General features: G+C 40.7%; 1 protein-coding gene across 1 annotated transcript; it reads right to left on the reverse strand.

Annotated features, from left to right (window-relative positions):
• Nucleotides 1-243: 243 nt before the first annotated feature.
• On the reverse strand, nucleotides 244-13,582 carry TCP1 (t-complex 1). Its single transcript, XM_083605865.1, has 12 exons — nucleotides 13,280-13,582; nucleotides 11,454-11,539; nucleotides 8,354-8,482; nucleotides 5,714-5,811; nucleotides 4,666-4,776; nucleotides 4,197-4,378; nucleotides 3,554-3,680; nucleotides 2,240-2,415; nucleotides 1,913-2,036; nucleotides 1,396-1,588; nucleotides 934-1,097; nucleotides 244-580 (listed from the first exon to the last, which is right to left on the reverse strand). Exons 1-12 carry the CDS (start codon nucleotides 13,347-13,349, stop codon nucleotides 364-366), a joined length of 1,677 nt encoding a protein of 558 aa, XP_083461991.1. The 5' UTR covers nucleotides 13,350-13,582; the 3' UTR covers nucleotides 244-363.
• Nucleotides 13,583-14,335: the final 753 nt, after the last annotated feature.

Below are 14,335 nucleotides of genomic sequence, written 5' to 3' on the forward strand. Positions count from 1 at the left end.
CTGCTGCAGAAAGCACCTTAGTGGGCAGAATCAGTCTCTTGACTTCAGGAAAAGTTAAGCTGTTCCTTGCCCCACCCCAGCACAGAGCAAAAACCTTGGATACTGCAACTTTAGCGCTAGGCATAACTGCACAGCATTCCTTGGTGTAGAGAACCAAAAGCGTTGTATAGTGACTTCTGTTAAGCCCTCAAAAGCTCTTAGCCACCTTGCATTTTATTGCGTGCTTAAATATCAGAACAAATATGAGGACACAGCCATTTTTTAATTTTAAGTAATTAAGCAGAAGTGCAACAGCTTCATTAACACACTTGTACATACAAGACTACAAAGACTTTTACAGGAACAGTTGGAATAAAAATGCATTTAGTCTTCAATTGCTCCAGAATGAACTGCATCTTCATAGCATCCGCCTTTATCACCTTTACTTTCAGGGTGCAGCTTAATAACATCATCGATTCGAAGAATAGTAATTGCAGCTTCTGTTGCAAACTTCAGACTCTTTGTTTTAACCACAGTAGGCTCAAATACACCAGCCTGCTTGTTGTCACGTGGCTTTCCATTGATTAAATCAAGACCAATCCTTTAAAAACAAAGTAAATTGGTTTAGATAGGAACATAAACTTTAGATTGGTTTAATATTCCCAAACGAAGAGCTAACTTTTAATCCCAATTTGGTAACATTTTTGATACAGTGAGAGCAAGTCAACATTTAGCTCCTGTGCTCTTCCTCAAACTTTTATCCATTTTTGTCAACCTTGTACCTGAACGCAGTACACCACCAGAAAAACCTACCTTGGCAAAGCTGCCGTTAAAGACACAGGGCTTAAGTCATTTTTTTAAAGATGATTTGTATTAAGTGCTGGCATATTAAGACTAGAATTGAATGTTTGATAGCTATATGTCATTGGGCTTGTGACAAACAATTCCACTTACCATTTCAAGTTTTTGCGTTCTGGGTTCACTTGAGCTTCATTGTGAAATGCCCTGAGTTTTGCAACAAGATCTATAGCATCTTGAGCAGCATTGACTGCTAAAGTGTTTGGAATAACCAGAAGCGATCTTGCAAATTCTGCAATAGCAAGCTGTTCACGTGATCCCTAATTAAAAAAGAATTATATATTAGCATTTCAGAACTGTAATGCAAAAGAACAATGCCTTATTAGCAATAAATAGTCTATTGTGCTGAAAGTTGGTTGAAGTGATCCCATATAGGTATTCAGAATAAACCTATCCATTTTTAAAATCAATCTTACATTTAAAAATTCCCAATGCATCTTTCAACAATTATTAAGTGAATTATGGCTGCTCTCAACTGAAAAAAAGAACTCCAAAGCTACAATAAAACGAAGTTCACAGGCAGAAGTGTTTCCAAACATTTATTAACTAGAAACTTACCATGCTGGTTGCATAATTTTCTAGGTAAATAGAAAGTGCTGCTTCAACTGCACCACCTCCTGGAACCACAGACTTTGACTCTAATACTCTTTTGACAACACAAAGAGCATCATGCAAGGATCGCTCCATTTCATCACACATGAAGTCATTTGCTCCTCGTAATATAATGGCAGCTGTAGTCCGTGCCTTAGTACTGTTTCAGAAAGACAAAGTGAAAGGTCCTTATTCCTGAGTTAGTTATCAAAAAAATTAATAGCTAATCTAACCAACCCTATTTAGCTATATTTTTGAGTTACTCATTTTTCATTATGTAGTTAACAACAACTGAATTGTGTCCAGTTTTATCAAGAAAATTCATGGTCTCAGACTAATTACAGAGGACTGAAAATAATCTATCCCACACATATAACTGCTCACACAATTTAAAAGGCATCATGGCAACTATCAAACAGGAAATTTCAAAAGATGTAGCAAAATATGCTGGTGCTAATACTTTATGCAAGAGAATAATTCTTACTTCTTGATTAAGATTAATTCATCATCACAAATTCTTTCTTGAACCACTTCTTCTGCTTGTCCCAACATTGACGCTTCAAAAGTTTCTTCACCTTCCAGATTTGCCAGGGTTGAACAGAGAGTGGCTTATAAAAAACAACACACAAGCAAGGCCTTTAGTATGCTTCACAAAAGCCACTTTCATTATTCCAAACAATCTCACTCATATTTGGGTTTTTAAGGTCCAACAAGTGGCAGTAAGCAACGTGTTTCTATATATTTAACTTCACTACTAACAAAACTAGAAAGCTGTGGTGTTAAGATTTAACACTGAGACGTCTGTAGTTACCTCCAGAAGCCTTAGCAATGCGTTTAAGATCTCTTTTTAGAACTCTGCGTACTCCCATGGCACCAGCATCCGCAAAGTATTTCAGACACATATCATCAATTCCACCAGTAGTCAAAACGACATTTGCGCCTGTGGCCAAGATCTTATGAATTTTCTCTTTAGTGATGTCAGCCTCTCTGCATGAGAGAGTAGGCATGCATTAGTTAAACAGAAACAAACTCAAATATGAAATTAGTGGTCGAAAAGATAAAATGCTCCATAAAACTAGCTGTGATTTAATGTGTGATCTATCTTCCCAATTATATTAATATCCATTTCATATAAAATGCTTTCCAGACACGCATACAGGGCCTCTGCTAAAGAGCTTTAAAGAACAAAAGTAGCATTTTGAAATGAGTTGGATGCCTGTGCAAATGACATGTGATCATAATGCCCAGTCCCATATAAAATCTTTGCAGATATATCTCAGGTTAACTGTAGTTTCCAAACCATCTTCAAAGACAGCTCTACATACTATACAATTGTCTCATTTGAAGGTTACCAGAACATGCATCACCACTATCAGAGACTGGTAAATTAATAAAGTGTACAACTTTTCCATCCAAACCCAGCTGTCTAGCAATAGACAGAAGCATAAGCCTGTGAGATAGCTGAGTTAGTAACTCCCAACTCCTATGCTCTCAGAATTATGGGTTTAAGCCCCGTATGGGACAAAAATATTCCTACATTGCAGGGGGTTGGATTAGATGACCGTTGTGGTCCTTTCCAACTCTACCATTCTATGATACAAAGGTTGCTAGACCCCACAAAAAGATGGAGCTACATCAGATGTAGCCCTACTGCAGCCTTTCTTTATAAGGTGCCCGCCAAGGTATTAGTGGCACTAAAACTTCCATGCAAGAGCACTGGTCAGATAACAGAAGTTGTAGTCAAAACATCTGGAATGCACTAGGTTTGAGAAGGCAGCTGTACTGCTTTCAGTTATGGCACACAATTACAAAGATGGAGCTCCTTATTCAGGTAGATGAGGAGGCAAACTTGTGGGAAGGTAAACTGATTTAACTGATTTTAAATTAGCCATGAGCTTAGATTCACACACCAACACTTAATTAAAAGAAATCTGCTGCTGCTCTTTATAATCAACTTTAATTGAGCTGATTCTTTGCAAGAATAGTGATACAGTTTGGAACACACTGCTTAAAAATTCTTAAGATTCCGTGTTTGCCCCTGGTTCTTTTTAAACATGTTTCACTATCTAAGACAAGCCTGAAACCTATATATACACACTATCGTTTTAGTTCCAAGTGTCCATACCTCTGCCTAATCTGGTCCAGTTTTTCAGGATCTGTGACTACGACCTGAACACCAAGCTTCATTTTAGTCTTCTGTAAGCTGAAGTCAAGACATGCAATCTTTGCATTTACTATTCTCTTGGGCATACCTTTAAAAAGGAGAAAAAACATACCACACACCCTAGGTTGTTTATTAAAAATACAGTATTTCAAAATTATTTTTAAAAATCAAGTTAGGAATATTCTTTAAAATGTGCTATTAGTAATTCTTGTAGTAAAGTTATTCACCAAAGATTCATTTTCCTGAAACCCACTCTGTTCATAAACCCTCTAGGCTAAATCAGTGTCCATCCATTCAAATCATGCATTATTGGTTGATACACTTTTACACCACAAATCTTCAGACATCTACTAAAAAGTGAGTCCCACTAAATTCAGAGGGCTTACTACCAGGTATGAGGGTGCAGAATTGCAGCCCAAGACAGAAGAGGACCAAGTGTCTCCTACAGTTTATTTAGGATCATACTTTCATGTTAAACGGAAGTGTTAACTATATTTTAGGCCATCTACTAATACTTTAGGATTCCTCAGAAAAAGCAAGTGCATGTGTGTCTTTGCTACTAACACAAAACTCTATTGCTTTGTTGATAAGAATGTGACCTTACTTTGGGAGCCCACAACACAGTTCAACGCATAGCCATTTACAAGAATGCTCTCTTTCTGACTGCGACCATGTGCCTTCAAAACGTTAATGGAGTTGATGGGATAGTGTGCTTGCCCTTTTGAATCCGTGTATTTTACTGCAAGTGCAGCATCCACTACCATGTTGGCAAAGAAGTCACTGTCACTATAAGAGCACTGTTAAGGAGAATAGGAGCAGTTGAACATCTATTAAATTTACTACACATCTCACATTAAAAAAACATTATAAATATCCAAGAGGGTTTCATAGTAGCTAAGACTAATGTCATTATACAGATGCAAATTCTCTGGAAAGACATTCTTAAAGGAATACCAATGATATCAGGATTAGACCATGCCTTTATGCCTCCCCCACTACATATCTAAGAAAAATTGCTATTTTTCTCTTCAAGGTAGCACTCAATACTTTGCTTCCACAAACTGAAAGGATACATTCCAATGATTTTGGAGGACATTGATGTTTTAGCTGCATTAATAAGGCAGTCCCTGCCCAGCTCATCTGAGTTAATAACAAGGTTCTCATTGATGTATCGAACTGCCTCCCTGTTGAATAAAAGTACAATTTTTACAAGGTAGTTATGATTTAATTTTAATACTCTCAATGCTTTGACTACTTACAGAAATTATAATATTAACAGTAATTTCATCTCTTTGAAAATGGAATAATGGCTGAAAATGAGTTATTTCCTTTAATGCCCAGCCATCATTCCAAGGATAGCTTATGAAAGAGTTTTAAAATACTATGCAACATATAAAACAACCAAGCTGAACCCAGCAAAGAATAAAATACAACCTGGATCAATGAGCTTAATCACAGTAACTTAAGACTGCCATCCTATGGTGACTTAGAAGGTGTGCGAGGGTCATGGACAGAATGGATCTCCTACACCTGCAGAAGGAGGCTGATCATCTCAAATCTCCTTCTGCAAGTGCAACAACCTCTACCATTCTTGCTGCTCCGACAGTGGTTAAAGACAAAAACATGGTCCTGCAGGCTTGTGAAATGAAGAGGACATTTGAATCAGTCCTGGGTACACCTAGACAGCACACACACACAGATGGGACTTAGTCCAATACACCTGGAAAGCATTAGGTTAGCAAATGCTGACACATAAAGCCTATGGCAGCTGTTCTGCCAATGTATCTCTTTACCTTCAGCATGAATTGCATACGATTGGCCTGTCAGTATGTTAAAAACCCTACATAAAATACGATAAGTCTTTGCCTAGTGTCAAAAGGATAGCAAAGTGAGAGCCAGCTGAGCCTCCCTACGAAGGACATTCCACATGCAGCATAATACCAGTGCTCTTTCCCTACTTGCCATCCTCCTTTCTTCTTATGGCTGGAGCCATTAAATGTGCTGTCACTGAGGCAAAATAACACGCTGCCCTAAACTAAAAATCTTAAGATTCAATAAAACTTTAACAGGGAAGGTTGAAATTGCTCAGCATTAGATTTCACCACTGAACAGTTTTCTTACTTGCAAGCGAGACGATATCCGCTAATGACAGAAGTGGGATGAATTTTCTGTTTAACCAACTCATCTGCATTTTTCAAAAGTTCTGCAGCAATGATCACCTGTTAGAAATAACAGAGACACGATTTAACAATATGCAAACTATTCTGTGAAAAAATTACAGCATAGTCAAGGCATAAACTTAACGAAAAAAGAATGATGGTCTTAATGTGGTAAGTTCATTCTCTTTAGCAGATAGAAGGTATCATTTGCAGGTCACACGTCTTGCTGGCCCTGGAGGGACCATTAAATTAAATTTCACATCCTTTCTACTTTTTCCAAGATTCCATGGCTTAAGAGGATTTGGCACTGGCCTGGCACAGTTGTCCTAGCTTATCCTGTCCACCATTGCAAACAGCAGCAGCTTTTGCTGTATGGGGCCCACTTCTTCTCATAGCCTGGGAGCTGAGTTCTCACCCCAAGTCCATGGCTGCAATGTCTTCCTCTTCAAAAAATAAGCACTTGAGAATACCTAGTATCTGTGTAAGGGAGACATATCCTATCAGATGTCTGCTCCTTAAGAACCACATGTATGTGTCCAAAAACCTGACCCCCAACCAGCCCTGGCTAGGTGGAAGTGACACGGTAGAGAAGTTAAAAAAAAAAAAGCCTGTAGATTATGATGCAAGGATAAACATAGATCAGTATATGCCTGTTGTCTTGCGGCAAGCAGGACCAGAAAGTTGGTGAAGAAACAGAAGGCTCTTAATGCACAACAGCATCATTATTCATTCGCTTCCCCTCAGATTTTGACACAGTTCTAATACCCTATCAGTAGTAACAGAAGTGGAACATGGGTTGTCCCAAAGGCATTTAAGGAGACTGGCCTGGCTACAGAAATGGAATCCAAATATGGTCTAAGAATTTTATTTGTTGGTTCTGTTGCTGGGTCAGAATTTAACAACTGCAGTGCTTTCCCAGGCAAATCTTCCAAAAAGGAAGTTGTTACTTTTGCTTGCTGGGAGATGGGGAAATGATGGCCCCATTTTGTTTCCTCGTAGGTGGTTACTTCTGGCTACTGCCAAAGCAGGCAGATAAAAACTAAGGTTTGTTCTCATGTTAATGTGAGAAGTTACTGAGTTCTTTGTATAATCAATGTGTGCACGAGGATGGAAAAAAAAACGAATAAGCATCTTTCAGAGTACAGAAAAGAGTATACTCATCCCTATGCTGTACTGATGCTGGTCTGTCATTCAGAATAGCCAATGCAGTCCCAAAAACTTTATTTTTCTGCTTCAAGCTACTCTATCTTTTAATTGCACCACCCCCTTACATGATCTTGCAAGAAAGAATAATACTTCTGACAGTAAAGTGTAACAGGCGTGTTTTCTTTGAATCCAAGCTATAAGCATGCCCAAAATAATTAAGAGTATGTACTGCCATTTCATATAGGATGAATACATTGTCAATATTCTCCTTCAGACCTTTGGCAGTCATTTATTTATCCCATAAGCATAACCACTTATTTTGCAATGCAAATAAGTGGTAGTCAAATGGGAAGACTTTCCCTCCAGTTGTAACAGTAAACACAAGTAGCCTTGTAAGTGGGTTCAGGAGCGTAACCTGTTTAAAGATCATTTATGGGAGAAAGGGCCGTATCTAATGCCGCAGCTCCTCTGGCACTAAGGATGTTTGTGTGTGCAACTGGTCTTCCTCTTCCTCTTGTATCCCTCTAGCCTGCCGTGTGCCCTCAAAATCAACTCTAGAGGACTGAAGGACCTTCCAGAGTAGATTCCAGAGGTGCAAGAGGGGAGGAAGAAAGGAAACCTAAGAGCTACTGCACCAGTGGAACCTTGCTAGTGCAACACTAGATACAGCCCAAGATCTTTTAGAGGAGCGTCTCCACTCCCATCGTTCAGCCCGGACACTGACGTTCAGCTCCGAGGGCCTTCCCAGTAGTGGCACCTGCCCTGCGGAACTCCCTCCCATCAGATGTCAAGGCAATAAACAACTATCTGACTTTTAGAAGACATCTGCAGGCAACCCTGTTTAGGGAAGTTTTTAATGTTTGATGTTTTAGCACAGGGGTCAGCAACCTTTTCCAGCCGTGGGCTGGTCCACCGTCCCTCAGACCATGTGGTGGGCTGGACTATATTTTTTGGGGGAAATATGAACGAATTCCTATGCCCCACAAATAACCCAGAGATGCATTTTAAATAAAAGCACACATTCTACTCATGTAAAAACAAGCTGATTCCCGGACCATCTGTGGACCAGACTGAGAAGGCGATTGGGCCGCATCCGGCCCCCGGGCCTTAGGTTGCCTACCCGTTTTAGCGTGTATGTAATTTTTAAACTGTTTATCAAGTCTGTGTTAATTATTTCAGCTTGACAGGTTGATTGAGCATACTTCGTTTCAACAACAATAAATGAATAATCCTTTATGTGAAACAGGCTTTTATAAAATAGGCTAAGGAATAAATAGACATAGCAAGCGTAACATTAAGTGGTTGCAGTATTTTTAAAACATCAATACAGCAGGTTAATTTACTATGTATCTAAAATAAATCATATACATGCTGCTTAGATTTCAAAGCAGACCTGAATGGGACAGCACAGAACAGTATTGTGCTCCCAGCCTTTTTCCAGTGCTCATACACATACCACAGAGGTGGTCCCATCTCCAACTTCTTTGTCTTGTAGTTCTGCCAGTTCACACAGAACTTTTGCCGCAGGATGCTCTACCTCCAGCAATTTCAGAATAGTTGCACCATCATTAGTAATGGTCACATCCTAATATTCCAGACACACAAATAAATAAATGATTGTTACTTAACATTAATAATAATTATGAAATATAATAGGAAACATTATGCAAATAATCTTTGCAAATTATGCAAATTATGCAATATGCTTAAGGGTTGCTAGGGACTTGCTCAGGGGTCCCTAGTTTTGGTCTAACATTTCTAGCTGTCAGAAAATGTGGCTGCCAAGTTCCTCTGCCCAACATCAGCCAAGGAAGCCCCCCCCCCCCCCCCAATCCGATTTTCCTGAGGTAAGGACAGGCTGGGAGCACGTCACCTTTGGCTAACCCTCAACATACAGTATCAGCACTAAGCAGTCTGTTTTTTGCTGCAGGTTTTACCAAGCAGCAACCAAGCAAGACCCCACCTCATTTTTGTGCTTCAGAGAAGGAACAGTTGGTGAGCTTACTGGTTTGGTCCTGCACACTCTGGTCATACAGCTACCAAATAACCTCCAGCTTTCCCTTCAGTGTTGGAGCTGAGAAGAGGACAGGGATAACTGTGCAGCTGTTGGGGAAATCACCACCCACCCGTTTCATCTTCAAAATGAGGATGGAGACTGGTTGCTTTTTACTCTCACTATGATGAGCCAAAGCCCCCCAAGTCTTAATTAAGTGCCTATTAAAGGGACATTTTGCCCATATTTTGCAAGGCTGCTGAGAATGGATAACTGAATTAGCATGTATATTTACCCAATTCTGTTTTAAGCCAAACCCATGTGGCCAACAAATTATGGAAATTATTTCAGTACAGTAATGACCATTCATAACGTAAGAATATTCTTCACAACTGAGAGTAGGGCAGTGGGATGGGGGAAGTGAAGACAAGCTACAACAATTAACCATGATGTTGTTGTAGCTTGTCTTCACTTCACTGCTCCTGCTCAAGCTGCACAGAAAAAGCACTTTGATTTCTGAAATTAATTCTGATTGTGCAGATAAAATATAACTGATAGAATTCTACAGAATGGGGTAGTAAGTGTGTGGAAAACGGTCCAGATGCAATGCACTTCCGGGTTGGCGCCATCGCCGAATGGCGGACTCCCTCCGAGCTCCGGAGGGAGCCGGCTCGGCAGGGGCTGGGTTTTACCGCACCGGCGATGCGGGGACCCTTAGAAACCACGGCCACGGGGGCCGTGGACTTGGAGACTCGGCTAGCACCGCTAGCGCCCTCCCGACTCGTGAAGGAGCCTTTTTAAAGGCTACGGATCGGGTGCCGGGGAGAAGCGTGGTGCTTTGAGTCCTCTGCCATCCCTGCCGAGCGAAGCCGCATGCCATCCGGCGGAGAGCGCTGACTTCTTCCATTGAGAATTTGGACTTTTAACAACAACCCGTGAGTAAATTGGAAATCGGGTTTAAAAGAAGAAAAATTTTTTGGATTTGAGACGAGCGGGGGGGGATCTAAAAAGGAAGTCAGTCCCCCTCCCTATTGTAGACATTTTAAAACAAGGATTGGGAAGCCAAGGCCCAAAAAGAACGGTATCTTTGCTAAAATCAAGAATTCCATGATGGGAAAGTACAAGAATTGTGCTGGAGGAAGAATTGAAGGAGAAGGAAAATGCACCCCCCTCCCTGGGAACCGGGGCGATTGAGGAGTGAGCCTGGTGAAAAGAGCCGGTGATTTTGACAGCTGTCAAAGTAGCTGTCAAAGTCGGAATTTTAAAGAGGATTTTATTACAAGGACCTTGCTGGTCAAATTTGTTACAACTTGATATAATTTGTTAAGACTTGAATACAAAATGGCGAAAATACGGAGAACAATCGGATTTTTGGAAACAAAGTTACAACAACCCCCCTAGAGGAGCTTCGGGACATTACAAAGATGGGCGTAAGCCGGGAAAAATACAACACTTCGGAATTTCACAGAACTGGTTATCTCCTGGGAAAGCTGCAAAACTGAAACTGAATCTCGTCTACAGGGTGTTTAGACTAAAAGGAGACAACAGAATACTTTACTGAAGAAGGAAGGGACTGAACGCAAGTTTTTGTTCCTGAATAACAACAACCCATGTAGAGTTACTAAACTTTTGAATAAGAAAGTTTTAGCAGCGGAACAAGAGGAAGCTGGACTATAACCTTGAAAGAACAATGGGGGGAATTTTATAATTTGACATTTTTAAAGATTTAGGAATTAATTTTTAAAAAGTAATCCTAAAAATGGGAAATAATTCTGCAAGGAGTTGGGGGAAAAATGGGATTGATGGACTTAAGACTTCCAGGCTGGAAACATAGATTGGAGGATAAGGGAAATTAAACCGGGGAAGGGGAGGGAGAATTAGAATCCAAAGGCTTGCAACTATTTTCTGAATTGGTTTTCTTTTTTCTAATATATTTCTTATTTTTTTATACTTTTATTCTGTGTGCTTTTACTTTAATGGGAAAAAAGGGGGACATTGTGGAAAGAAAAGGGGGCGGGCTATGGGGAGAGATCTTTTGCTTTTTTTTATCAAGGGTGTTGCATAAGGTTTGTATAAATTTAAATTTGAACAATGGGGTATATAAATTGTGCTTTAAATCAGAAACAGAACTTGTGGAAACAACAATATGAAAGGGGAATACGGTAGGGGTGGGGGAAGGGGGGAGTCCCAGAAAGTGGATGTTTGAAAATAAGGTTCTGAATGTATCTTCATAATTTCTTTTCTTCTCTTTCTGTATTTTGGAAACTTCAATAAATATTATTTAAAAAAAAAAAAAAAAAAAAAAAGGTCCAGATGCAATGATCCCCAGGCATGCACCTCCAGATATTATTATTATTATTTATCCTGGTGCCCAACCATCTTTACTTGGTCTTAAGTAGCCAATAGTCAGGTACAAAATGTGCCTGGCAAATTTTGAACACTGAAACACATTAAAAAACATGTTTAATTCAGGATAATTTTATAGACTTACTGAAAGACGGATCTTGGTTGCACAGTGCACTTTTCTCTTAAAATTTACTCATAGAAAATAGTGTCTACTTACACCAATGTCATCCACCAACATTTTATCCAAACCAACTGGGCCAAGAGAACTCTTCACAATATTGGCAATGGAAGCAGCAGCCATAACTGTTCAGAAAAACAGATACATTTTCCTCTCAAATGGCGCCAAGTGTTTTTCTTAAAACAAAAGGTTATGTGATACAGATGCTGCCATATATACACTTATTTAAATCAAATCCTTTTAGAAAAGTAGTTAATTCTGGTTAAGAAAACCAAACTTACCACTTTGTTTAGTATTTAACTATACTAATACTGTACCTCAATGTTATTTGTACATGGTTTGAATGGGGAACAAGTGTTTTGCAGAGAACCTCTAAGATGAATCAGAGCCTCCACAAGTAGGCTCTGTTCACACAATCCACCCAGTTTTTCACAAGGAATGGACCACACAAACAGAGTTTGTAATAGGCATTTTCTAGTGTAAGCACAGATCCATTATAACAGTTCCATGCACAGTGTGTCTAAATGCTCTCAGCCTCATGTGCACAGCTGAACCAGTCCAAAAGCAATGAAATACATTCGCTGTCTTTGGAATACTGTACTATGTTCTGCCATTTAATATAGGAGGAAGACAGTGTTCATTCTTCTCCTTCAGACTATGGCAGGCTTTTCTTTATCCCATAAGCATAACCTCTTATTTGGTAATGCAAATAAGTGGCAGTAGAATGGGAAGGGTCCAACTCCTATCCGAGCACAGATTCTAAATAAACTTGTACCTGAGCTTGGGGGAATAGCTATATATTTTAATTCAATAGATTAAATGCAGTTTATAATGTTATAAATATGCACAATAAGGCTCAAACATGTTTTTAAAAGCAATAGAAATTGTTGTATGAAAGATTAAAATGCAACCTCTTACCACAGATAAATCAAATGCAGCATAAACATATCTATGCAATATCTCAATGGGGAAGGGGAAAAACGATGTTGATCAGGATTTACACAGGTAACTTTTAGCTTAAAACAAATCTATATTCACTAGCCTAAATCTATAGTCATCAGTGATTTTTAAAATAATAACCTATTCAGCAGTTTATGATTATAGCACTTCTTAAAAGAAAACGTGGTTTCAATGTTATCGTGCAAGGTAACACTAGTACAGATTTTAAGCGACCTTATTTTGAACTTATGGAATTAGGTTAACTGATCACAAGTTAAGATTCTCTTGTGTGCATTACACTCTGACAGAACATTTAACCCATGGAGCCATGTGAAATTGAAAATTACATCCCAATTTAATGTTTCAATTACAAATTACCATCAATAATTCTTTTTGTGGTTCTGCTTTGAAATTCCTGAAACATATTTTTTCAATCGGTTACATTTCCTACCGGAATAGGAGTGGGCTGCTTCGAAAGCGAGCCCTGCCATATAAGGAAGCGAACTGCCCCCCCCCCCCGCCCAGTCACCGAGCCGCCAATTCTCGCGGAGGCTGACGGAAAAGGAGCGGCTCCATCGCACATGGAAAAAGCGAATTATTTCACGAACGCGAGACCCGAGGCGTGACGAGAGGAAAAAGGACTTGATCAAGTGGCTCTCAGTTTGATCCTCCCGACAGATCTCTCCCCCTCTCTAGAGGCTCAGGAAAGCGATGCCTGTGGGGCAGCTCAACGTGCGCCGCCTTGGCCAAAGGCCGCCCGTTCTCTGCGCGCCCGTTAAGCGCAGGGAAGCCGGTTCCGTCTCACACGCGCGCCCGCCCCATCAGCCCCCGGCGCTAGCGGAGCCGAAGCCACCGTTAGCCTCCTGAGATGGTTTCGGAAGGCCCCAAGGAAAGTAATGACCGTTCCTTCTTTCGGTTTTTTTTACCGTTCTGCGTGCGGACATGCTCGCCGGTGCCCCGCTCTCCGAAAACCGCCAAAGGCCCGTCGAACGCCATCTTGACGAACAAAGAGAGCGAGGCGGCAACGCGCGTGCAGCACTGCAGACCTCGCGGCGCAAGGCTTCCTGGGTAAGCCCGCCCCTCAAGGCGGCGGCCGTTGGGCGGCTCCTAGCGTCATCTTCGCCGGAAGGGCGTAAGAGATGAACCAATCAAAACGCGGGGCACAAGTTTACTCAGGGCCTGTCTTTTGAGTTTTGGATGCTGATTGGACCTTGCGCCCGAAACGAGCGTTTCCTTCCTGTTGCGTAGCAACAAGTGAGGCGGTTATATGTGTTCTAGAAGATTCTAGAAAGTGGCCGGGATCCGGGGAGGCTCGCTGTAGGAGAATTCCCCAGGTTGAATAAGCGCCTTTGAGAAAGTCTCAGCAGTTCCTTTCCCAACCACTTTGAAGCCACTTTTGCTTGAGACTCCCCGCAGCTTGTCATGTTGGGGGAAGCTAGTGATATTCCAATGAATTATTTTATATTAATTAATTAATTAATTAATTACTGTACAGTTCAGAAATTAATCTGGTGAATTCATTCCGGCAAGCCCCCCCCCCGCGGCATCCTTTCACAAACGATAGAAAAATCAGAGCCGTAGTGCGCAAGCGCACTTTGGATTGACAAAATCAAGCTACAGGGGGTTGGTGTCAAAATCGAAGACGTAAGAAAAAGCGCCGGACCGCTCCTCCTACGTAATAAAGGCTGCGCCGGATATGAGCGCACTGTTCTCTCTGTGAGCCTCGATCGACTCTACGGAAAAGATAAAAGAAAATGTAGAGGGAAATCCCATTGAAGAGGCGAATTCTGGGTTTTCGGTGGAAAAGCCGGTTTTAGCTGTGAAAGGGAGGAGGGGAGGTTTTCTGTGGCTCCTATACGGAACCCAAGTCCCCAAAAGACGTTCCTACTCTTTTACAGATGTTATTTCGTGTATTCCTCGCTCCGTTTCTAAGCATTTAAGGCATGCAAAGTCCAATGCCAATATAGTCCATTCTTGTAGCT

The sequence above is a fragment of the Podarcis filfolensis genome (genome assembly GCF_964270895.1).
Source record: "Podarcis filfolensis genome assembly, chromosome: 3".
Classification (NCBI taxonomy): Eukaryota; Metazoa; Chordata; class Lepidosauria; order Squamata; family Lacertidae; genus Podarcis; species Podarcis filfolensis.